At 36.9% G+C, this 25,884-nt stretch overlaps 2 protein-coding genes across 2 annotated transcripts; both read right to left on the bottom strand.

Moving 5' to 3' along the window:
* Positions 1-341: 341 nt before the first annotated feature.
* On the bottom strand, positions 342-17,792 carry LOC149741061 (leucine-rich repeats and immunoglobulin-like domains protein 3). Its single transcript, XM_089890967.1, has 20 exons — positions 17,396-17,792; positions 17,019-17,096; positions 13,111-13,179; positions 12,669-12,746; positions 10,808-10,939; positions 10,146-10,334; positions 9,638-9,781; positions 9,166-9,237; positions 6,890-6,961; positions 6,416-6,559; positions 5,816-6,052; positions 5,277-5,434; positions 4,816-4,985; positions 4,378-4,499; positions 3,875-4,052; positions 3,136-3,442; positions 2,571-2,846; positions 2,047-2,214; positions 1,570-1,668; positions 342-1,279 (listed from the first exon to the last, which is right to left on the bottom strand). Exons 1-20 carry the CDS (start codon positions 17,683-17,685, stop codon positions 780-782), a joined length of 3,483 nt encoding a protein of 1,160 aa, XP_089747093.1. The 5' UTR covers positions 17,686-17,792; the 3' UTR covers positions 342-779.
* Positions 17,793-18,598: 806 nt separating this feature from the next.
* On the bottom strand, positions 18,599-25,556 carry LOC149741060 (muskelin-like). The gene is made up of 14 exons (XM_089890969.1): positions 25,361-25,556; positions 24,703-24,868; positions 23,943-24,078; positions 23,631-23,740; positions 23,062-23,254; positions 22,633-22,770; positions 22,229-22,415; positions 21,632-21,770; positions 21,144-21,386; positions 20,649-20,843; positions 20,088-20,333; positions 19,694-19,812; positions 19,173-19,428; positions 18,599-18,746 (listed from the first exon to the last, which is right to left on the bottom strand). Exons 1-14 carry the CDS (start codon positions 25,432-25,434, stop codon positions 18,666-18,668), a joined length of 2,283 nt encoding a protein of 760 aa, XP_089747095.1. The 5' UTR covers positions 25,435-25,556; the 3' UTR covers positions 18,599-18,665.
* Between the last annotated feature and the right edge of the window lie 328 nt (positions 25,557-25,884).

Genomic DNA, 25,884 nt, shown 5'->3' with positions numbered 1-25,884 from the left:
TACTCACGGAGCAAGAGCGGCCGTTATAACACTGGTATTCTGTTTCATACACCTCATGCCTGATTACGAGTTACCACGTATGTGACTTTATGGGTGATTGTTTTTATGTATAGTTCATAATTAAGACAACCCATTAGTGACCAGTAGGTTGAAACAATTGCTGTTAGGACTTTTCTAGAAACTTAGCTCTATTTTCTTCTGTCAAACTGACTCTCTTAATTAAGACTTAAAACCATAAAACTAACTTACTGTCACAGCCAGGTGTATGATACTTCCGATCTTCTGAAAATTGTTTTTTTTTTTTTCTTTGAATAACTACTACTTTTCAAATCAAACACAACTTCAACTTGGATTGTGTTATTTAAAAGTTGTGACGCATAATGGACATTGTTACATAACACGACGCAGCAATAATATCGACGATCTCATAAAAATACGCTCACTTGAAAAATGCAATGTTGGGAAAATCACATTCATAAATCTCATAGCTTGAAGTACAGCGCATAATGCGCATTGTGACGTCGACTTGGTGTATGGTGAAACATAGAAAATATCTTCACAGTTTAAAGCTAACGCTACACAAGCAATAATACATGGACCTAGGCTGCAAATATGCATCAGCTGATAAAATAAGTTTAAATATGTGCCCAATGATTTTTAAATAAACAGACGTGCCCAATGATTTTTTTCAAAAATACGTGCCCATTGATTGTTGTATCTACGCCCAGCATAGATTACAAACTTGATTACCAGTGTAGCGTTAACGTTTGTATCCACCGTTAGTCCTTGGATGTGAATTGTGAAATTGAAGACACAGGTGGCGGGTGGAGTAAAGGCTCGGCTTCGGGGATTTCCCGTTTCAACGATGACGTTTCAACCACGCGGGCCGACGACACGACCACTGGTTGCCTAGCAACAGCAGTAAGCACCGAGCCCGGCTCAGAGTCGCTGGAAAATGGGCCTTCACGGTCCGTGTCCATTTGTGGCCGTCTGCGTAACGGTCGTCGCTTGGCTGGGTTCTGAGGTCTATTGTTCAAACACCTCGCACTGCCCTGGCATGAGGGACTGGATAAGCATTGCGAGCTATAATGTTGTGGTTGTGTATGTTCCACACGCATGTTGTGTACATGGGAAGCCGACACTGCACGCACAGGGTGTTGTTGTAATGTCCGGTGTTTGTCGCATCTATGTTTCGTGACGTGGCGGGGAATACCCGGGTCGACGTAGCTTCGCGATAATGAAGGGAAATTGTGACGTTGGTGTGAGGTGGGAAGTATGTCTGTGACGTAATAAAGATGATGATGACGTATAATGCTTAATATATGGTTTATATACAGGGAGCATGAAAGGGATCTTCTGGAAATTTTTGCAAGTGCGTTTTTTTACGTTTTAACTGTTCATTATGTGTAAATGGGCACGCAACGACATATGACCTGGTGCCAAAACGGGTGTATAAGATTTACAAAATTGCCGAAGATCCTTTCAAAACAACAATATTTCTAGCAGCCACATATATATGCATATAAATATGTGTGACATAATAAACAAGTTTATCTACGTAATAATCACCTGTTCTGGAATGCATATGATGGTTGACAGGAAGTGACATCATAGTTTTATCCAATGAACCATGCGATGACGAATCAACCGGTTGGAAGTCGGTGCTCTCTGTGATGTCATAATGGTGTTAATGTTACATCATAGTGAATTCAAACCCAGGGTTGAATAAATGTAACTTATTTCTTCTTGTAACTTATTCAGTGTGGTTGGGTATTGAGTATATATGGTTGGGTGTGGAAGTTATACCATAGGCGTTATGTTTTATACACCTCATGCCCGCTTACAAGTTACCACGTATGTAACTTTGCAGGTGATTATTTTTCTGTTTTTTCCCCATAACACATATATACCCACAATGATAGCAAACTTTATCCTCGAACCCACATTCGTTGGCCTAAACCCAGGTATTCTAACCATTGCGCCACGAGACCGGATAGTGACCACTGGGTTGGAGCAATATACATTAACTATATTTAATACACAAACCTGTGTTAGTACTTGGAGCCCCTTCATGATTCCTCTTTGTGTAACACAGCACTATCAACCATACAAGTGATGTGGCCAACACACATATGAACACCGCCAATATAACGATACCGTTACCACCAAAGAACTCGTCCCATAAACCAAGACGTTTCGTGTCTTCTTTAAGATCTGTGTGTAGAATATTATATGTGGGGGTTAGTGCATAGGATAACAGATGTTGATATGTAGGTATATTGACTTATTACCTCAACACCCAGAGTACTACCATCTTTACCCCACTGAGGCAGTACATAGACACTCAATAATAGAGATTCTATTCTATAAGGGTGAGGTCTTCAGTAAAACATGATGAAGCTTGGGGTGCTAGCAAACCTGCCAAAAACAGTCTAGACACTTAACTATGGTAACCCCCATGTCTATGTAATGGGCCAACTCTGGCATAAATCAAAGGTCCCATGGCTTCTTTCCCTGCATGACTTCACCCATATAGAATATAACCCCCACAAACCCCACACACAACTCACGTTCCACAAGCACGACTCTACTTGATGACCTCCTTGTACCCAACAAGTTAGTAACAGAGCAAGCATATTCTCCCTGGTCTAATGATGAGAAGTTGACAATAACAAGCAGTTGGTCACCAGCTGCAAAGAAATGGCGCGTGGTCCCATTCAATACACCTCCATTTAACAGCCATGTAACTTGGGGTGCCGGGTTAGCACTGGACATGCATTTCAACACAGCATTTCCACCTTTCACTGCTTCTATCTTGTCAGGCATCTTTTCCACTATAGGTGGATCTGCAATGTGAATAATGGTAAGTTCATGTCATTGCCCATTTGCTGCAATAGTTTATGTTTAGGCATATACCATAGTCTAAAGCTTAGTGGCCTAAACCCCAGGTTCCATGGGATGCCTTGCCACAGAACATCACTCATGAAGAACATACAGTCTCATGGGTCATAATATACATTTAGTAAGTGTATCTTAATAATCAATATCTCACAAAACACAAAAATTTTAACATATAGTTGTTTGGAATACACATACATATATATTATATATGTACAACATAACACAGATACTTACACAGCACAGTTAGTGTAGCCGACACACTTTGTACACCAGCCACACTCTTAGCCGTACACGTATAAACCCCTGCGTCCTTAGGTTGTACTTCACTTATATGTAGCGGGGCGTCTTCAGTTAATTCCAACTTCTTCTTACGCTTGCGAGGTATGACATCACTACTGATGACATCACTCAACCTGATGACATCATCATCCATGACATCACCATCGTCCACAGTTAGAGCAATACCAGGTTCGCTTACATCTTTACTTTGCGTCCGTACCAATCTACGCTCGTGCGCTGCAGGGAAGGAACTACCTCCATCCTGGGGGAAAGAGATTATTCATTTCCCATCACTTTATCACATAGTTTTGCATGTAATTCAAAAGATTTTCACATGATTTAAAATCAGTCCCAAGGTTCATCCTGGGGAACTGTTTATCACATAGTTTTTTTATATGATTCTGTCTTGAGGTTCATGGTGTATGAACTGTTTACATTACTATGCTACATGGGGAAGGTATTACAGTAAGCTATTCAATGGGACCAGAATTAAGTTGCCTATTACCTCAGCAGAGGGTTCTACCATTTATTGTCCAATGCAGAAGTTAATAGACAGCTGAGTTGCCTATTTCCCAAATATATATTCCATATACAAACAACTACTGAATACAAGTTGTTCCAACTACTATAACATGACTCCAACACATTGTTCTTGCTTATAAGGTACCAAGAAAAACCCCTTATATTCACTCACCTTCTGCCACGAAATATCAGGTATAGGATGTCCCGATGCCTGGCATTGAAAGATAACTTCCGAACCAGATTTAACCGTTCTATCTTCAGGTTGTTTAGTAATTGTTGGGTAAACGTATACACTAAGATGAGCAGCAGGGGTGGACTTGGCGTGCCCGAACTCATTGCTTATAACGCAACTGGTGGAATAATAAACATTATGATGGATGTAGGTGTAGTAATTCACATATATGCAGCTATTTTTATTAAAAATATCAATCACACTACACACACACACATATAAGATAACAAGCAATGGTAGCAGGAACAAGCCTTGAACCCATAACCTCTGGGCTAGAGGCAGACACACTAACCACAAGGTGTTGTGCTCGCCAACCCATGTGGGCCACGCATTGGACAATGGGATCGTAAAGACGTAGAAATGGGAGAAAAAAACACAATTGTTTTTACAACACATACACATATATAATAGTGATTTAACTTAGCCTATGACATCATAATCACCTGTAATCATCATCACTATCATATGTGACATCATAAAGGATAAGAAAGCTTGTGAAAAATATGTGGCCGCCTTCAATACGTTGAGGTTTTCTGATTCGAATCTTTTGGGATTCCTGGATAACCTGTGTGTGTGACGGTATATGTTGGTATTTAATGTTTGGTATCATTGGACTATACATGTTTTTCATAAATGGCTGAGTAGGCTGACAATTCGAACAACTTATAAGTGACCACTGGATTAGAGAAACTGCCATTGTTAAGTGTCTTGCCACACATACACGCACAGTAGGAACAGACTGACATATCAAGCCTTGTACCCAGAATCCTCTGGTTACAGGGCAAGCAGCTAACCAGTCACCAGTGCTAAGATTTATACCACAGTTGGTTTCCATATACATAAATATATATATATAAATACAACAGACTTGTTGAACTTACAGTTTTGGACCTCCCCCTTCTCCACACAACAGACATCAAAGCACTTGATTTAACGTTCGATACATTCTTGGTGAGTGTGGCGCTTGCACTGCATTCCAATGTCACATTCTCCCCTTTGTAAGCTGTTAGTTTACTGGGCTGCTGGAGGAGTGTTGGTATGGGGTGTTCCCCTGTTATGAGAATGGTATTTATGTAAGAACACATTGAGATATATTTGTAAATATAAATATTAATATAAAAATATAATCAACGGTCGCATTTGTTGGGGGCAACAAGCAGACTATGTTCATGACCTCGGTTGTTTTAGAGGCCGTTTGGTGCAAAGTGGTGAATAAAATAACAGATGTAAAAATGTAGGTTAATTTATTAAAGAAGCAGGGGCAAGAACCATGAAAGGTTAAGAAATACCACATAAACCATTTGAACACATCATTTTAAACAAACATGATATAAACACTCACCACATTCAAATTCATTGGACCCGATATTGACGACCCTTCTTCCTTTCAACTTTGGTGGATGGAAACATCTACAGTTGCCCTCAGACCTCGCGTTTATATTCGAATCTCTCAACCATTGGGAGAACCAAGCAAGTTGACAATCGCATAAGAAGGCAGCACTGTGTGTTGAGGGGGGGGTTAATATGGGTGTGATTGTATAAAGAGGGTTAAGTAAATAAAACTAAATAATTTTAATAAAAAATAAATAAATCCAGCTGTGAAACATACTAGTAATTGGTAACAAAGTAGGTACCTGTTCATTTCAATGCTACATTTTACAGGACCTACCAGAGTTGGGAATTGAACCTTGTACCCTTTGGTTACAATCCAAATAATAATAAGTCCCCATATAATTTTTGTTGTAATTTTTACATTTAGTGGAAGTGCCACAGGCCCACGTATACCACACATGCATGTACAGAGCAGCAGCAACCCACTATACACAGTGGAATATATACACAGTAACATCAACCCTGGTATATACTGTCCCACCAACCTACCTGTTGATTCTTAGCCTTTTCAGGTTTTTCATGGTTTGGAAAGTTTTATTTTGCACCGAAGTAATATTATTGTTCCTCAAGTCAAGGTAAACAAGTTTATCGGCGCCGACAAACATATCGGGGGACAAGGATCGGATCCGGTTGTTGTTCATCAACAAAGTTTCAATCGAATCCAAACCACGGAATATTTCACCCAAGTCTTCAACACTGCTCGATATCAGGTTGCGGGACAACACACTGTGGGGGTTGTAATGTGTGTTGTTATATATGGTAGTATAACGAAGACAACTTATTTAGTAAAACACGGACAACTGTTTATGCTAAAAGAGGGAGATTGTGATTTATGGTTTCCTTTATGTTAATATAAAACAGGCCATATGCAGAAGTGAGTGTTACAAGTACCAAGCTGGTCTTTATGTAACACTCACTTTTGTCTCATCTAAGACTGAGGATGGTTAAAGTTGATTGACTGAAACCGCACCATCCTTAGTGTTAGATGAGAGTGAGTGTTATATAAAGACCAGCTTGTGTCTCATCTAACACTGAGGATGGTGCAGCAACCCATACACAAACAACAGCACAAGCTTGTTTACAACTTACAGTTTCTTGAGTTTCCTTAACCCATAGAAAGCCTCCTTCTCCATCGCAACTATTGCGTTCCTACTCAAATCCAAGGTTTGCATGACGGTAAGCGACTCAAACTGTTTGCTTATTATTGTTGTCAGGTCGTTGTGGCTCAAATTCCTTATGTGAAGGTAAAGTAATTAATATGTGGGTTATATGGTTGGGTATATGCAGTAACATAGCCCATGGACATACATGAGGTTATAGGTGTGATGAGTTGACATTACTAACTATATACAAATATTTCTTCAACCCAGTGGTCACTAATGGGTTGTCCAAATTATCAACCATACAAAAAAAACAACCACCCATAAAGTCACATATGTTGTAACTTGTAAGAAACAGATCACCTGTGTTATAACGTCATTTTTTTACCAAGCGAGAATAAAAACAAGTTTTATAATATAAAGTACCCAGTTTGCAACTAACTACTGTAATTCAAAAACTTACAAATGTCGAATTTCTTTGCATAGTTTCCAAGCTCCAGAACTAATTGAATTGACTTTGTTACGAGACAATGACCTGTAATATATTGTTATTATGATGTTATACTATCAAATGTTATACTTCATTATTAATGTTATTCTAATCATACGGATGTTTAAATCTGGTAAGTTTTTTAGGAACATTTAAAAATAGTTTAGATAAACCATTAGTGATGTCATAAAGCAGATGATTGTGACATTAAATGAGGCGTTTGAACACGTCACACATCTAATGTTAACGAGGTTTATGTTAATCAACAAGTGGTTGGGGAGTGTGTGAAAGTGAGCGGAACAGCCAAGTGTTCGACATTCCCACGTTCACTTCACCCTCCCAACCACACTTACTTAATTTCACCAACCACGGTATTAACACACGAAGGTAACTTATACACCAACCCGAACTCACAACGCTATTTAATAATTGAACATCTGTTACTTAATCGCTGTGACGTAATGCGATCGTGCAGGCTTACGTCATAACAACGGGAATAAATACGTCACATATTATGTCATAACTACATAATTTGTCCCCTTTTTCGGAACAATAATTTAATACGGAATTTAAACGTAAACACACAACGACCGTCAAAACACGTTGCTTATACTATGGGAATTATAATACACATATATATTATACTGTATAGTTGTATAATTTTACACGAATTAACCATAAAGTTAACTAAGCATATAATAATATAAAGGTGGCTGATATTAATAGGGCAATAGACGAGATATTTTAGGCCGTAACGACCTTCGTTTTGCCGTTTTGCCGTTTTGCCGTTTCTTAGCTTATTGCTTTTCGATGTTTGTTATCGTATTCGAAGAGGTAAATAAAGCTACGTGTTACCGTTGGCGCATATTTAGCATACGGTAGCTGAGGCAGGGGGAGACTCGTTGATTCCTTTTGATCATGAATAGCTGAACACAACAGTAACACCCGCTATTCACACCGGAGTGGGAAAACAAACTCTTTTATTCTCTTTCTTTCTCCTAAAGGAGCGCGCGAGGAGCATGGTCCAGGTGGCCAAACAAGACTATTGTTTGGTGTCCCATACACTAACGTATACACCACGCCTCAATCTTATCAATAGCGTTTCAGTAAGTCAAAATAATCTTTTTAATTTTGAAGCATTTTTAATTTGATTTATTTTATACGAATTATATTACATGATTTTAAGATTAAACTAAATTTAATTTCAAATTTGTTGCGAATGCGTTTTAGTTTTAGTTTAATCAAGCTTAAAATAATTTTAATAATTTTATCCATTTTATTTAATTGTTGATTTTAATTAATTTGTTTAACAATAATTACCATTATATTCAATTAATGAACCCATAGACAACGCCTTTTCTTGTTTATACCAATTAACTAAGGTGTTTACTTAATTCTAACTACGTTATAACCACTTTTATCATTATGTTTTATTAACTTTAACCGTTTTCGTTATCGTTACTACACCGCTCGTAATATTCGGGGCCGGGCGTAACGGAATTTAATTAAAACTCCACTTAAACAAATGCTAATAAATCAACTTCACAGTGATGCCCAAACCAAAACACCCCAGGGTATTACAACGGTGGGTGCACAGTAAACGGCAACACTGGCTAGCATACGACGTAACACCTGTTGGGGGTAAATTTAATTAACCCCCCCTTATAAAAACAAGCTCGCACCACGCAAAAGCAAACCCCAGGATATCAGTCGCCACCGAGCAATTAAACGCAGGATATAAGAATAAATATGGTGGTGGGGTAATATAGTCTCTTCATGGTTCGTAGTTTCCCCTATATAACGGTGGATTCAACCCAATGAAACGGGCGCTGTTATCAAGTGACGCGTGTCACCGTATCTTGCTTATACATTGACTTGATTTGTTTTTAATTTGAAGACCGTGAAACGAAGCTGCCACAAACTTACAATTTCAAATGCCTTGTTATATAACAACAACGTACGCTCCTAACCACTGGAAATAAATGAGCAATATTATATATAATTACTCTAATGATGTTTCGTCGCAGGGTAGACGAAATATATGAACTATTTCAAGTATTACGTTATGCCTGGTAGCAACCGCAGGAGAATTCGCAATACGGCGCATGTAATACATTATGCGCAGTTAGAGCAATATATATCAACCCGTTACACTTTCACATTGAAATTACACGTTACACTTGCAACGCATAATCATCCGATTTTCACACGATGTGTCACAATGTGAATTATGACATCACAATACTCACAGTTTTTCAAGTGATTTAAGATCATACAGCCAGCCCATATCAACGGATCGTATTCTGTTGTCGTCCATACGTCTGTTATAATGTAATAGTTAAAAGTGGTAAAAACTCATAAAAAAAACAACAAAGAAATATCTACACCCAGCGTTGTTCAGCGCAGGTCAGCGTAGATATTTCTTTGTTTGTTCTTTTAAGCGGCGTTTACACTACAACGTAGCTCGCCTCGGCGTAAAAAGAACAAACAAAGAAATATCTTTACCCAATAAAGTTATTAAATCTCAATTATCCACAGTCGTGTTACCGCATAGACATTTATTCCATTTAAAATCTAAGTTTTACAAAAAATATCATATTCTGTGACGTCATAACATCATATGTAGTGATTATTGTGACGTAGACAGTCGCTTTAATTGCCCAATTCTCGTAATTGCACAATTAGATAAAATTGATGAACAATTATACGCAATATACGTACAGCGTTGTTAGCGCCTTTAAACTATAGAAGGAAGCGTCCTTAAGGTTGGAGATTCGGTTCCCATGCAATAATAAGGTACGTAGTTGACACATTCCGTTGAATGCGAGGCCTTTAATGTGGTTGATTCGATTGCGGCTCAAATCCCTGTTAAAATATATGATATATATATTGAGTCATAATATTAATGTGTTGGAAATTTGGGATCTATGGGTTTTTAAATATAAGAACGGTAATTAGTGATTACGTATGTCTAGACATTCATAACATGTATCTACACCAAATGCAACAACCAGAATAGTTGAGCTTGCTATAAAAGATAGAACATAATGCTAAAACATCCATATATTGAGCGATGCTGAATGACTTGGCAAGGGGAGGGGATATACGACTTAACTGGCTACACCAGTGGTTTCCCATCTATTTACACTGTGTGATTAGGTGGTTAAAGTTTAGAATTTAGATGGTTACGATAACAAAGGAACACGGGTTCGAATCCCACCCTACTCACAAGAATCTTAGTTTGCTGAGGTTTCCAATGCATTCGGCATTCGAAGCAAGCACTTCAGATGGTGCGAAATATTTGAGTCCATTCCGGCCGTTTCCAATCCGGTTTCGACCCAAAGATAAAGTTTCAAGCGACACCAACCCAGCGAACGCGTGCTCGTTTACCGTTGTGATGTTGTTCTTATGCAGGTACCTAGGTTATAGTGGAAACTTTAACGACTATAATAACGTTAATATTGTAATGCGCGGCAAATATCATAAAGCATTCACTGCTAGTATATGGGACCACAACTATGTTGTTGTTGGGGATAAATTCCAACTGAAAGACTAGTACACAGTGTACTAGTACTATAGGGTGAGACGGGACACCTTTAGCACATAATATTCAGATGTGTTTTAAACAAATAACATTGGCCCATGGGAGTTGTGAGGTTACGGTTTTAGAATTCTTCGAACGTTCTTTGTTAACTCATCTTACCCCACCCTACTACATGTAGAATATCCGTGTAGGAAATAATATATTCTAACGTATACTATATTCCTATATAGCATAAGGGTAGATCTAATTGGAAGTAAAGCGTTGGTTTATAAACACCAAGTAATATAACAGATCAGTTTCAACACATATTCTGCCTGGTAGCAACAGCAACGAAACAATTAACTCACAATTCTGTAAGATTTCGTTGGTTTATGAAAGTATTGCTTCGTATTCCACGTATTGTGTTGAAACTAAGATCCAATACACGCAAGGATGGCCATTCAGTTAAGCCATCAATCGTCGTGATGATATTATGTGACCTGTGGTATGGTATATTGGTTATATAGGTGTTAGGGTAAAGGGGCAACTCTGGCATAAATCTCAGGCCCATGGCGTGCCATGCTGTGTGCTTTTGCAATGTATGGGTAATGAATGAGCCAACTGTGGCCTAAATCACATGGCGTGCCTCGCTATAGAACCTCACCGTTGCAGAATAGTATGGGTTACTTAGATAAAGGATGTGAGAAAATAGTTCTATTTTGGTCAAATTGTTACGTTTGTCAATTGCCATATATTCCCACCACTAACCACTAAGCATGGTGGAATCGTATAACGGCCTGTATGTGTCTATGGGGGGAACAGAATAAACTTTATTTAAAGAATTACTTTTTTACGAACCATAACAACAACAAATACATTTCAACAGCTTGCTAAACATAATTGAATTTACATACAAAACATACTTCGTATTTAATAAACGCAGCGAATATTTAAATGTAAAATATTATCCTGATATTTTTATAACGTTGAATATAAAAGGTATATTTTGATGTTAAATGAATGAATGTTACTTGTTTTTTATCCTCGCGTGGGGGGACAACGACGTTATTTATACAACGCAACAATTCTATTGCATATTTTTATGTTTTAATCACTCAGTCAACATTTCTATAACGGTCCACTTACAAAATTGTTAGCACTAAAGAACATTCAATACCACAGGATTTAGAGCAAACGTGAAATAAATCTCAATAATAATAAGATCCTAATCCGTCCCCAATCACAATGATTGACGATAATGACGTCATCAAGGTTATTGTGACGATTAATCCCCAGCTGTCGGTGTGACGTCACGAAGTTATAACACAAAGCTCATTGCCCGTTAAAGATGGAGATTATTTTACGGTTTCTTCATATTCTTGCCTATTACATGTTATTTAGTCGTGGCACAATCACCCACAAAGTTACATACGTGGTATCTCATAAGGTGTATGAAACGAAACAACCGCGTTATAACGACCGTCGTTGCCCCGCCGAGGTTAATTAGTTTACATTTATTAAAAATATCGCAATCACCCAATTCATTTGTATCTCACTATAAGCCTTGCACAGCCCGGATGCTGAAACCATACCCAACTCTAAAGTAGGTTTGCAAGACTTTTATACCACTTGTTATAATAATTGAACCACATTATTTAATAAGATTTATTTTAACCGAATATTAAACCTTGTGGTTAACACGCGTGCCTTCAACTCCAACACCCGCATGTCCCAATGCCCGGGAACGAACGGATAGTTCATTTAACTTTCGTGCGCGGTTTTCTTCTATTTACTTATTTGATTGTGACGATGTATTGCCATTGTTATCAAATAAATGAACAGTGTGACGTAATAAAAGCTAACAGAGAGTAGGATCACGTACTGTCTGGTGGCAATTATATGGATTTATATTAAACGTACACCGTTTACTGTCTCTAGCTATTTCAAACATTGATAATATACAGTATATAGGGCAACTTGGGCAGTTATAGTTTACCCATTACACGTTTTTTTTACTACACTATATTTGTATAAGTCTAAACAAATGTTGCGGTAATGGGGAACCCTGGCCTAAATCCCAGGTCCTATGGCTTCGTTGTAGGACCCATATAGAATGTAACGTAGCGGTAACGGGCTAAGGTGACGTGAATGCAATACCTTATCTATATGAACCAGTAACCACCATGTACATAACACTACCCCACACAGGAAACTACATAACAAACTTACAATGCCAGTGTAGTTATGTTAGGCCGGCCCGTCGCTTCTATCGTAGGGATGGCAACCAATGAACAAGTGTCTAAACGTCTGTAAATGTAAAAAATATGCGTAAAGTTACTGGGAGAGCCCCCCCCCAGGTTTCCCTAACCCATACGTGCTTAAGTTTGGTTTGTTTTAAAGTTATATAAAAAATGCATGTTCACCCCACCTACTGGGATAGCTACCAGCAACCCAACCTTTATTTTATCACCCACACAATAGTTACACCAATCGTTAATCCATCGGTTTACAAGCAATTCAAACACAATGGTGATTGTCGCTGCCACAACCACATAAGTAGCGATGGTATTAAATATTCATGTGTTAACCCCTATCTATTGTATACGAGCCTTATAAAGTAGAATTACGACACAGGTGTTCCCGTGGCTGCTACACGTAATAAAGCACTTACAAGGTACGTAACAAAGGACTTCCGCTGAAAGATACGCTTAGCGTTCGAAGCTCGTTGTCGCTCAGATCCCTGTGAGAAAGAGGTGTTATGACGTAACAATGGTGTTATGACGTAACAATGGTGTCTACTGTCTTATGTTATATTTATATATATATATTCGGGTGGGGTAAAATGGTACAAGTTTTCTGTTTTGTAGTTGAGCGGGAAAAAAGCCAAAATGGTAAAAAAACGATTAGAAAACATGGGGTAGCCACCGGAGTAACGGTATACCCATCTTACCCCATACAGTGTGTGCCATAAAATTAAACAGATATAATGGAGCATTTCACAGTCGATAATATATTTAAAATTTAACCCAAGAAACATTGGTGTAAATGTGACGTAACAAAAATAATAAGAAAGTGTTAATGTGACGTAACACTGGATGGGACGTTGGTATAAACACACCATATATCACATTGACATAAACACCTCTTAATATAAACATTGTGGTTAGTCAAGGGCACCAGGGTTATACAGCAGCTGTTATAATGACGTCAATAACTTAACACCTAATCGTGAAACAATTAAGTTATAGTTGCGTAATAAAGGGGAATTGTGACGTTGCTTGGACGATTTATATATATTACGTCGAAACGTCGGCACGCAAAAAAATGATCTATTTTACAAAACAAATTTTCCTCGTTTTGGATATTTGATTTTATTAAAGTTTTTTCACATTACACCTTTAAGTTTTTTCACATTATACCTTGCACAGTGAAATATATGTATGGTGATATATTGGCGCGCGCGTAACCGTTAAACGGAAAATTAAATTGTAGGTAGTTAGGTGGTTAGGCGCAAACATTACTGCGAGCAATGCCCGTTTAAGTACCTAATAAACTCAAAGTTATTATCGAGCGTGTGTGTTATAACCATTTACGATCGCCCGCGTTTTGTTGGATCATGTGAAAAACTGGAATCTGTGTTCTTGTGACGTAACAATACCCGCAGGTGCGGACAAAGAAAAGGCGTTAATTGCTCGACTTAAGGTGCGAAACCGAACCCGATATCTTGTCAAACAAAACCCGTGAAGTAAGAAACGGTTCACTGGTTGTTAACATTGCTATGTGTGACGTAATAAAGAAGCAGCTGCTATGCATTCAAACCACAAACACAAATATTTAAAAATTTTCGCAAAAATTATTTAATTTGGATAAAATTGGATTTTTAAACAATTTATTATATACATGTGGTATATTATATACTAAATATATACATTACAAATTCCAATCTAAGTATATGATAATACAAGTAGAATCTCTGTTGAAAAGTTGAAAGTTGTATTGTGAGTAGTTTTTACTTCTAGCAAAACGTTTTTATTCCATAAAATTATGTTACATTGATTATAGCGGGAACGTTTTTACTTTTAAAAGAAAAACATTCAAGAAAAATAGAAAAAACAAATTGAAACCTGTTTTTTATATTAGGTTTGTGTTTGTGTTAGTTTTTGATTTTAAAGTGGGAACGCAACACTCGAGATGTGACGAGCATCTGCACTCAGCGACAACTTTAGACTTTAGGAGTGGTTTAGTTAAGAGGGGGCATAGGAGAATAACGAACCTACATAGGTGTTAGGGAACTTCATTCAATGTATTATTATAACATGTATCTACTATATGCAGACTAGGCCATAGTAGACCTTTAATATTGTGTCAAAGGGGCAATCATGCACGTAGGACCTCACCCTCACAGAATATACTGAATAATGGGCAAATTACATAGTAACATATTGGGGCTAGGATAACAAATTAAATTAAACGGATATTGGCGACATCCTGGTAGAACTACAGGAAGTTTGGTTGAATGTAAAGGGGTGGGTGGTATTACATGTGTGTGGTTTATATTAAAAACATTTTATATTTACTAAATATGGACCTGTACTTTAAATACTGGGGGTTGAGGGGTTTAGACAGATGTACAACATACAGTATTGTTGCTGCTATACAAATCAACTTTAAATAATTTTCCTGCATTTTGAGTTTAAAGTAAGAAACATTACTTGGATATCAAAGTTGCAATTGGTATTTTTACGTTAAAATAAAATAAGATTGTAACAACAAAGATTGTTAAGAAATTTGACAATGTATTAATATTATTATTAATAGTATTAAACTAAAGTTGGGTCCTGTAAACAAAATACACGGCTGGAAAATGCTTCAGAGTTTTAAGTGTACAGGTGTGTGGAAGATAGTTAAGTCTTAAATTATACCAGACTTGTGTGTGTATTGGAATATAAACGCAACCACGATAAGCTAATACCAAGTCTGCCCAGGTAAAGATTATTATTACTTTAAAGTGTAAACACTGGATGCTTACACAGCTGTGCGGCGCCCTATATTGCTATTGTGGATATTCAAGGTAATATTCAAGGTAATATTAATATTAGAAATGGCTGGGTTATTATTTAAATTAGTCAAGTTGTTATAATCAGGGATTTTAAACTTCTGCATAAAATATATCTTTAGTTTATATATTTGTACAGTGTTCTGAAAGTAACTTATATTTAAATAGTTAGCCACATATGGCAATATAGAAGATTTCAATGGTTGGTAAACTTGGTATATTCATGACATATGAGGCCACAAGCGCACCTGGTGTAAAACATGAGGTGATTTATCAAGTTAATGTGACTGTGCCACAGGCAAAGTTAACATGATTTCACACCTTGGGTTTATGTAGAAGGTTTTCACACCTTAGGTTTACACTGGTTGTGTTAACAATAATACATGTTCACACTTCACACTTGTGTTTGTGTAGACACCTACGTGGTGTTATGGATATGAGTCAATGAATGTTAAAAATCATAAAGGGAACCCACAGTTATTATGAAGTTAAAATCCTTTAAAACTCAACAAGTCAAATCACATAAACAACAATGCTTTCCCTCAATTAAAAATAATATTAAAGAGATGAGATGGGAATTAACAGTAAAACAGTGGTTAGAAGGTACTATGTACAAAATGTAGGAAAAAAGAGCATCTTTTCAAAAGCATGGCTGTTAAACCGAACATAACTAATGAGTCAGAATATAGATTCTTCCCTAATATATCACACTGCGCTGTCAAAGGAATATTTTAGTAGATTTACTTGGGTTTATAAGAAGCACCCCGCTATGTTGGTGAAAAATATTTGGTTGAATTTGTGAAGCATCAGTAGGCACAGCTGGAGGCTTTTATGAAGCGATTCATTAAAATTTTGCCCAAAAGAACCAAGAACTTACAATTTATGGAAACTTACTCAGGACTACAAATTAAATAAGCTTATTTTAAATAAAAACTAAATAGCAAACAATTTGTAGCCTAAAATTTCCAAAATGCATGTGCAATAAAGAAAAACAAAGAAAAAAAGATCGTACCCGCATATTGTAGACATACCAAGTATACACACTTTGCTATTGGTACAAAACCACACAATCCACGTTTTTAAGTTAAAATGAAACAGACTGTAGTCAAATAAGAAAAATGTCAGTTATACATGTATATAACTATATAACGTTTTCCAAGCAAGTTTGAAAACAACAAGGTTGGTAATGCCTCAGCATGTGATAAATTATTCATGAAAATTTTACTTTTCACACATTACAATACACAGCAAGAATATCGGCCACTACAGGGTCTAATTCATACACAGCCCAGCTTAAGGGTTTATAACAAAACTAGAGACTGTAAGTGCGTCATATTTATCAACTTACATACAGAGAATAATTAACCTAAATATATTATATAACTTTTATGTTTTGCATCAGTTTAAATATGTGGTAGCTTTTAGTGATTTGGGAGTTTCAAAGGTTTAAGAAAAACATATTCACTACATGCTGATGTTGTGCAACACAATGTGTCTGGATAAGGAAATTACTTAGTACTTACAGTTCTAGTAGGTTTGGTAAATTCATGAACGTGTGTTGTTTCACTGCAGTTGCCTCTATCTTGTTGTTTCTTAAAGATCTGAAAGGAATTTAAATTTAAAGTTAGAATAATAATCACAATGTTTCAAATAAATTGTTCTAACAGGGATGTAGATAAGGAAGCAATACAGGAAACTATAAATCGTTAAGTAACTGTTTTATTGTCATTATCACTCTACAGTGTAGGAGTTTCACAGTCATACCATGAGACCTGGGTATTTATAAATTATAACTATAGAATAAAAGGCCGAAGTTAACCCATTACCCAAAATTCATATTATATATAAATATAACATGAGAAATTGATTATAAATGAAAGCAAGATAAATGTGAACTTACAATATAGACACCCACGGTGGTATTAATGGTATCTTCCTTAAACTTCTGTTGCTGCAATTAACGAGTCGTTCCTTATACGAGCAAGTGCATGGAGATGGACACGATACAATAGTAGACGGGGTAGAACTTGAATATGAAGTCGAAAATAAAATCATGAAACACAAAAGCGACAAGTTTAGTCTCAGGTTAATGCAGCTTGACTTTCTGCGATCCAGCGGCATTTTTCGTTCCATTATTTCTTCGTTTTGTTTGAATATCGAAAGTTTTTTACAAGTTTTTGTGTCAAACATTGTTTAGGAACAAGATTCCAGGTAAATCCGATGTTTTTCCCACAACATTATGTCAGGTGATTGTTATCTTATAAGAAAATCTGTAACAAAATAAAAATATGGTTACAGTTTAATTTCTGTGCATAAGACTAAGCCTGGTTATTTATTTAATTTATTACTTTTAACTCAGAAAGTAAAATGTGCTTACTAAATATCATATTTACACCTGTTTATTCATATTTCAACTGTCGAATCTAAAACCAATTTTTGTTCAATGCATTCGCTATGAAAATTACTGAAACATTTTGTTTTAAGTTAAGTTACAATTACTACGATGTCAGTACTTCTCGTTTGCCAAACATTACCGCAGTATATACGCTGGTACGTTATCAAAATATGACAATCGTGATTTAACTTTCCAATTATACCATTACATACTTATACTCGTACAAAGCAACATACACAAATACAACGTTTACCGTCTTTTATAAATAAAACAATCTCACTCTTTACCCCCAACTACTGGTGGTTGTATTTAAAGAAGTCATTATTTTGGAGCGAGGTATTAGGGGAGCATAATATTTTGAAGAGTCTTACATAGCATTACCGCTTACGTTTAATTGAATATTACAGTGCGCTGTATCTTCCAAATCTTGTGAAATATTCTGCCTAAATAATATACTTCAGAATTATTCGGCTTATGGGAGTGGATGAATGTCACAGTGGTTAGTTAGAGCGCTTTCTTCACACGAAGATAGCAGAAGCCTAACGCAACTACCATTGCGGGGGTATGTCTCCTATAAATTGGTAAACCAGACGTACTTTTGACTTTAATAGCATAACTTCCATTAAATAGTACTGACTCGTACCGATACTCTATATCCGACTACCCTACATTGGATCCTAAAGACATATCCAATCTAAAACCCAAGTATCACGATCGCAAGTTTGTATTGAAAAAATATCTCCATGATTCCTGTATATATGATTTCTGTGTTGAATTAAAACGAGATGAGATCGATTAGATTTCCTCGTGGTTGCGTCATCCTGTCCGGAAAGTATTTGACAAGGGAGTCGAACAACTGGAACGTAAGGGTAAGTTACATTCTAGCACCGAGGTACAGTGGTTAAGGCGCATTGTAGCCTAAAGTAGATATAAGTTCGAGGCTCGTCGTTGCTACCAATGTGGCCGTGTCATTGGGTAAACACTTAATAGCAATTGCTCAAACCCAGTAGTCACTTATTGCTTGTGCAAAATACAGAAAACAATCACCCACAAAGTTATATACGTGGTAACTTGTAAGCGGACACGAGGTGTATGAAACAGAACACCCATGTTATAACGATTGTCGTTGCCCCGCCATGCGAGGATAAGTAAGTTACATACGTGGTAACTCGTAAGCCGGCATGAGGTGTATGAAACAGAACATTCGTGTTGTAACGATTGTCGTTGCCCCACCATGCGAGGATAAGTAAGTTATATTGATTATAAAACAACACGCGCTTACCGCTGTTCTACCCGCGCGCGCTTCGTCTGAATCGGTGTAAAGATAAGTAGAATTAGTGTCGTCTGTTTCGTCACAATCGTCACTGTCTAAACCGTCACCGTCGCCAAACAATGATGACGTCAGAAACCGAAATTCTGTTTCTTCTTTGACGTCATTGTGGTCAACTACGTCAGAGACTCTCGTCTGTAGGAAGCCGAGCGCAGACACCGGGTTGCGGACGGCCAACTCGCGGAAGTGCTGCCGGCGGATGGCGTACCTGAGCATGGGAGAAACAACTTCAACAGAATTGGTTGCCTATGTGGGTGATAATAATGCGAGTTCCCTTACCATTTAAAGAAGTGATGATATTTACAGTAATAAACAAAGCAACCACACTTGGTTACTCACATACACAAACTGTGTAAACAACCACAATGTATTGTGTACAAACTAGCCAGGCAAGGATAAATATTTCCAATGAATATAAACCACACACAGAGACTCTAGGTTCAAGCCCCACCGAAGGTAGAATAAACACAAACCTGCATTTCCTTAATATATCATCCTCTGTAGGCCTGGTTAGTTTAAGTGACCAGAAGTCATCCAATCTTAGTTTGGGTTGGTTAGTTTTACCAGGGTTGCCACCAAACATATAGTGGACCTGCATGTAATGTATAAGTTATAACTAAGGTATTATCTGTATATGAAGTAGAAACTAGTATTTTCCAATCGACACATAAGGTTATTTACCAATTCATTTTAAATGGTAAAATTGATAGCCTTGCTCAATGGTAAAATTGATAGAAACTTGTTCACCTAGTGCGTTTTTTGGGTAGACAACCTGCAAACTTCAGCCAGCTAACCAACGATAAACACTAACAAACGATATAATAGAAACAAGCTGCATGCTGTATTCATAACAATCACTTTTTTTACCTGTCGAACATTATCATACACAAGTTGGTGAGCATATCTTGGGCAAGGCTCCTGTTTGGTGTGTTCGTAGTCGCACAACTGGGTTGGTTTGCTTATCGTGAAGTGAGTTCTTATATCTTGGCTTGATCCATTATTAGATGGAACATTATTCTTATAAATACAAGACCACCTGTTCTCCTGGATGAGGTAAACCCAGAAAGAGTTGTGCATGTTTTCCTCTCGCTTTTCACGGTCCTTGCTCAAACCCTGGAAATGGAGAGATTATTATAATGTTGGTCAGCAAAGGAATTAATTGTGAATTTGGGAAAAATGCAATTTATTCTCACATACTTATTATCATGGATGGGAGTAACAGCATTAATATTGTTACGATACAAAGCCACAAAAACAGACATATACACCACACATATGAACTAGTAAAACACCAAAACACTAGGGAACACACAAACTCACAGACAGCATATGAATAAACTACCACATAATGTATAGACAGCATACAAAAGGCAATACTAACAAACAATACCACAACACAATAGAAATCATACAAAACCCACAACTCACAGAGAGCATATGAATCTCCCCAAGATCTGAGTTGATGGTTGCTCTCTGTGTGAACCCCGATGGTGGAAGTCCGGGTTCTTTACGAGTTCCATCGTTAAGCACGGTAACCTGGTCACGATCGATGTCGTAGTAAAAGAAGTCGTTCACGTATTCCTTGGACCGCTGGCCACCAAAGATGTAAAGCCGGTGGTTCTTCTGTAAGGTTATACAAGGATTAAAAGTAAAACACAGAAACAAACAAAGAGTGAAAAACACAGATGATTTCTATAAGATTATATACAGTTCTATGATTGATATATATTATAAAATTACAATTAAGGGCAATAAGCCACCAAAATCCAGAGTTTTACACAAATTACAAGTTGGAATACTTGTAACAACATCGTAGCATGTGGTAGCAATTTGGGCCAAACACAAACGACAGATTACAAATATACAATAAACCAAGGCAAGTAAAAAAATCTTTTTGCACAGTTTTAAATAAATAATACCAACCGAATCGAGTAGCATTGAATGCCCTATCCTTGATCTTATGTCTTGTGGTCCGGCGTTTCCAGAATCTTCCCTTAGCAACCTCCATGTATTGGTGTCGACATTATATGAATATAAACCACTGAACTCAGGTATGGGTCTCTCATCATGGGTGGGACCCAACCCAGCACCATGCAGGGTGGTGGCGCATGTTAGTATGCGACCACCGAACACAAATATTGTGTGCGTACGCTCATCATAACACATCTGTGGGAAATTATAAAACAGTTATATATTGGTGTATATTTATATGATAAAATGTTTAGAGGCTTTTGCTAAACAGATGACATATTGCATCTCTTGCAAGATGACTTTACCTCATGCTTACTGTCAAGTTACTTTTATCTTTAGACTTGGGTTGGAAAGCAAAAGATGTTTAATACACAGTACCATACATGGTGGCTTTTTATCAAAGTAATTTCAATTGAAAGTAGGGTCAGTGGGTCACCCACCTGATGATCAAATATAAGTTTGGGACCACCAGCCGCTGAAACATTTTTCGATATCAAGCTCCATGCACCCTGTGTGATGTCATAAACATGGAAGTCGTTTTCAACCGATTGATGGTTCCGCTTGATTGAATCCAGATACCTGAGGTTACACAAGCACGTAAAATACTAAAATTCACGTTTAAATATCTCCGGCAGTTTCATAGTCCAATGAGTTTAGAGGTAAAAGCTGTTTTAGGCATAAAACTGGGGAGTTAAAACATATAATAGCACCCTTGTTTTCAGGGGCGTATCCAGGAATTTAAAAAGGAGGGGGTTCGGATGAGTTTTATTAGCAAATGGCCAAGTATAAAACAAACAGTGCTCGATAAAAACCTGAATAACCTAAATAATATTGCACAGGAATTGTGTTACATTGGTTTTAAATTACAATAATGCGACTGCTTTACTATTTTTAAGAGGAGGATTCTGTTTTATAAGTTTTCAAAAGCTGGTTTGACAAGGACATATCACTATAAGTGAAAAAGTCCATAGGCACACCTAAGACTGCGCATATATGATCATGGGTTGCATATATAAAAGCCCATATATAACTCTTACCTTCCCAATGTATATATCTTTCCATTCTTTGAGTCGATACACATCTTATGACACGACCTTGCAGATGGCCCCCCATCACTTGCTGTGTTACGTGATATACATGTCCATACACCACTACGTACACAGTACTGCCAGAAGTCTGCAAGGTCTTCAACACCATTCCAACCACCAAGCAAGTATAATATATCTGTGTGGAACGAGGGTTTAATATTCTATTCAAGCAGTAGTCCCTATGTTGACATATCCCTTAAAAAAGAGTCTACCAGGCAGTACAAAAGCCGAAATATCAAAAAAATTAAAACTATAACAAAAAAATTACAATTTTTTTGGTAAACTGTATTTTAAATAAATACTGGGTACAACGAGGGAAATATTGTGTAGTTTAGAAACCCCAGCCAACTTACTATTAATATGATCGGCACACATCTGGTGTCCACCCCTCATACCCGGGTGTTCACCACAGCCATCCCTTCGCTTCGTAACAATCGACGTCCACTTGGGTTTGTAGACTTGCCTTCCAATGTAGGAACTGAACATACCGTCTATAAAACAAGATGATATTCATATGTTGTATCGCAAACAAATGTAGATTAATATAATGTCGGTTAGAATGTTACAAACAGATCCAGAAGATACAAGGGTGTTGCGGCTCTGAAAGTTTCTTAAAAACCCCAACCTAATTTCTAACATAAATTTAAAGCTAACATCTAGATCCTTTATTCTATTGGTTTTGTGTATTTTGAACGCGAGAAAACTCTTTTAATTTGTTTGGCAGAAGATCGGTCATTCAATGGATTTCTTACATATCAGTTTAATACTCATCCAAAACAAACCTTTGATTGCATTTTCAATGACAGATTCTGTAGATTCAAAGTCACTCCCACACACCAACACTTGGTGTAGGTTGGATAGCAAGGGGTCTTCAAGTAAGATCTTCGTTTTCTTTTGCAAACTTTCAAAAGCTCCCATGTAATTATGTTGACGGAAGTGTTTCAAACATAACCTCACAACCTCACGCTCACGATACTGTGGAACAAAAACATAAATGTTGGTTCAAAGTTTTATAATAAAGCTCAGTCTATGAAATTGATCTCACATGGCAACATAATTGCCATGGAAGCTTATCCTACCACTGTAGTGGTCGATATTGAGGATGCAATGTTATACTCAAAAGTAATAAATATGCATTTTAAACTTGAATACAGGTAAAGCATACCACGTCACTTTTCCTGCCACAGTATAACTTTGTGGAAATTGCTGTGGTTAGTTTCATTAACTAACACTCATGTAGCCACCACAAATAACAGCACTATATCAACTAAAAAATCGACAATATGGATAGAAAACAAGGTCACTCAAGTTCCCACCCCCAACAATACAATCCACCATGGTAAACCCTCACCTTAAAGTACCATTGCAAACACGATTGAACAAGTTCCGCGTTGTTGCTTCCCTGGACCTCAATAAACCAAATGCTGAAGTTGAAGCTAGCACCCCATGATAATATGGGAACTGTTGATAAATGATAAAGTGTATATCAGTATATGTTTGTATGGCTCCGTGAAATACATAAGTGAAGTTACTCTGCAGCATTAGTCAAGTGCTGAAATAACTCATAAACGAGCATGAGGTGTATGAAACAGAACACATGAGTAGATGTGTTATAACAACTATCGTTGCCCTGTACGCTGCAACCATTCTTAAACAAACTCACCAATCTTAATAAATGTGCACGGGAATTCTTTGCCATCAATTTTATGTTTAAGTGAAAATGTTTCTGGTATATTATCATTCTTCAGCCCCCCTTGTAAAAGAAGAATAAGATTGTTTTCCTCCATTCCCCCATGTATCTGGGTGGAATATAACATCACAATATGAATGCTGACATCACAAGTAAAATACAACATTGCAGAAATATTGCTGTATTTATTTAACCTTGGGTGCAAACAATGAATTTGTTGCAACATATATGTCTTCAACATTATACAGGCATTAAAGCTAGTAAGTTAGTTTGCATTGCTTTTTTGTCAATGACATTCATGCTGACAAAGATATTAAACTGTCAACAAATATTAAACATTGCCTCCAATGTTGTTTTAATAGAAGTATGCACACTACAAGTAACAAACTGAAAACAAAGTCAGTGTTATCACTGTTATGCATTTTTTTAACACGTGTTGTTTCTTCATATATATACTTCATCTGGTACAGACATTTTGTTTTCTATTTATTTGGTTTTCCTCTTAAGAAACTTCAGAAGAGTAAACGGACCTATTTTGCTAATATTGAGGGAATGTTTGGTTTCATATATGTTACACAATTAAATGTCTTTAATTTTGAAAACCGGTATTGATTTTTAACATATTTGTCAATAGAAAGAGTTCACTCCCATACTCCTGTACTCTACACCAGTTTTTCAATACAATAGCTTACAATACATAAACTCCTTAACACATGAAACACCAGTATTTCACCTCAAACTTCTTGAGATTACAGACATGTGTCTTCTCGTACTTCCCGAACGTGATCGAAGATACAACGGCTGGTTCGGTGAGTTTAAGAACAAGGAATTGTGGGGGGTAGTTGGTTCCTGACGACCAACGAGATGATTGACGGTTTGGTTTGTTCACTAGAACGTTACTGGAACAACAAGATTAATGATGAACAACAAATAAACGAAAAAAATAAACGACAGTTGTTATAACACGGGTGGTCTGTTTCATACACCTTGTGCCTGCTTACAAGTTACCACGTACGTAACTTATTTATCCTTGCATGGTGGGGCAATGACAGTCGTTATAAGACGGATGTTCTGTTTTTGACAGCTCGTGGCCATTTACGAGTTACCACGTATGTAACTTTGTGGCACTATAGGTTCTTTGTTTTTGTTAACCCTTTACTGACCACTGGGTTGAAGCTGTTACCCATCTTGCCTCACCCTACCACATATTAAACATTTGAATAACATTTGAATATCGCGCCCAAGGAAAAGATCTACTAGAAACACTCAACGAAACTGCACCAAACAACAAAAAGAATGAAACAACTGCTACTGCTCCATTTAATGAGTAAAAACGGGTAAAATCACACAAATTGAATGTGTAATATAATCAACAACAAAGATATACTTACTCTGGTACATAGTTTGCTGAATAACTTGAACATTTATGAACTTTGTATGAAAGAACTTCGTTATAATCCACCATAGTTAAAACACATGTACTGGAACACCTGAATATTGTAGCCTAAATCTCTATATAATACTCTTGTTATGACTTAGCTGTAACAACAGAGACGACAAAACTTCTAAGTAGCTTCGAAGCTTCCTAGGGTAAACAGTATAGTTGCAATGTAAACACTTTTTTCGTGAGCTTTATTCATATACACGGCAGACAGGCAAACTTTTGTTCACACAATAAATATATTGTACACACAACATATACCTTGTGCTGAAGTTTAATGCATTTTGGCTGCTGTAAAATTATGAATAACTGAAGTAATATACAAGTTGTACTTTACCAAATTGGGTAATGAAACTTTACCTACCAAGTTTTCCTGAACTGTATTTGATATTTGCGGTTTTAAGTGTGAATAAATGTATAACATTACTTTTCAAAGATAGATACTTTAATAGCAAAGAATTCTACAAATAGCAA

The sequence above is a fragment of the Ciona robusta genome, chromosome 1 (genome assembly GCF_009617815.1).
Source record: "Ciona robusta chromosome 1, ASM961781v2".
Taxonomy (NCBI): domain Eukaryota; kingdom Metazoa; phylum Chordata; class Ascidiacea; order Phlebobranchia; family Cionidae; genus Ciona; species Ciona robusta.
Note: the sequence above shows the minus strand (reverse complement) of the source record. Positions and strands in the feature narration are given on the sequence as shown.

Bases quoted from the DNA above. Each gene is read 5' to 3' on its own strand.
- LOC149741060 (XM_089890969.1), bottom strand. From the start codon at position 25,434: ATGGTGGATTATAACGAAGTTCTTTCATACAAAGTTCATAAATGTTCA. The intron at 20,844-21,143 runs GTTGGTATTATT...ATAACCTTACAG, and splicing joins ATTCAATGCTACTCGATTCG to AAGAACCACCGGCTTTACAT. The intron at 19,429-19,693 runs GTTTGTGTTTAT...TCCCATGCTCAG, and splicing joins GATATATTAAGGAAATGCAG to GTACGCCATCCGCCGGCAGC.
- LOC149741061 (XM_089890967.1), bottom strand. From the start codon at position 17,685: ATGTTTGACACAAAAACTTGTAAAAAACTTTCGATATTCAAACAAAAC. The intron at 10,335-10,807 runs GTGAGTTAATTG...ACTATAACCTAG, and splicing joins CAACGAAATCTTACAGAATT to GTACCTGCATAAGAACAACA. The intron at 6,962-9,165 runs GTGAGTATTGTG...AATATATTACAG, and splicing joins CTTAAATCACTTGAAAAACT to GTCATTGTCTCGTAACAAAG.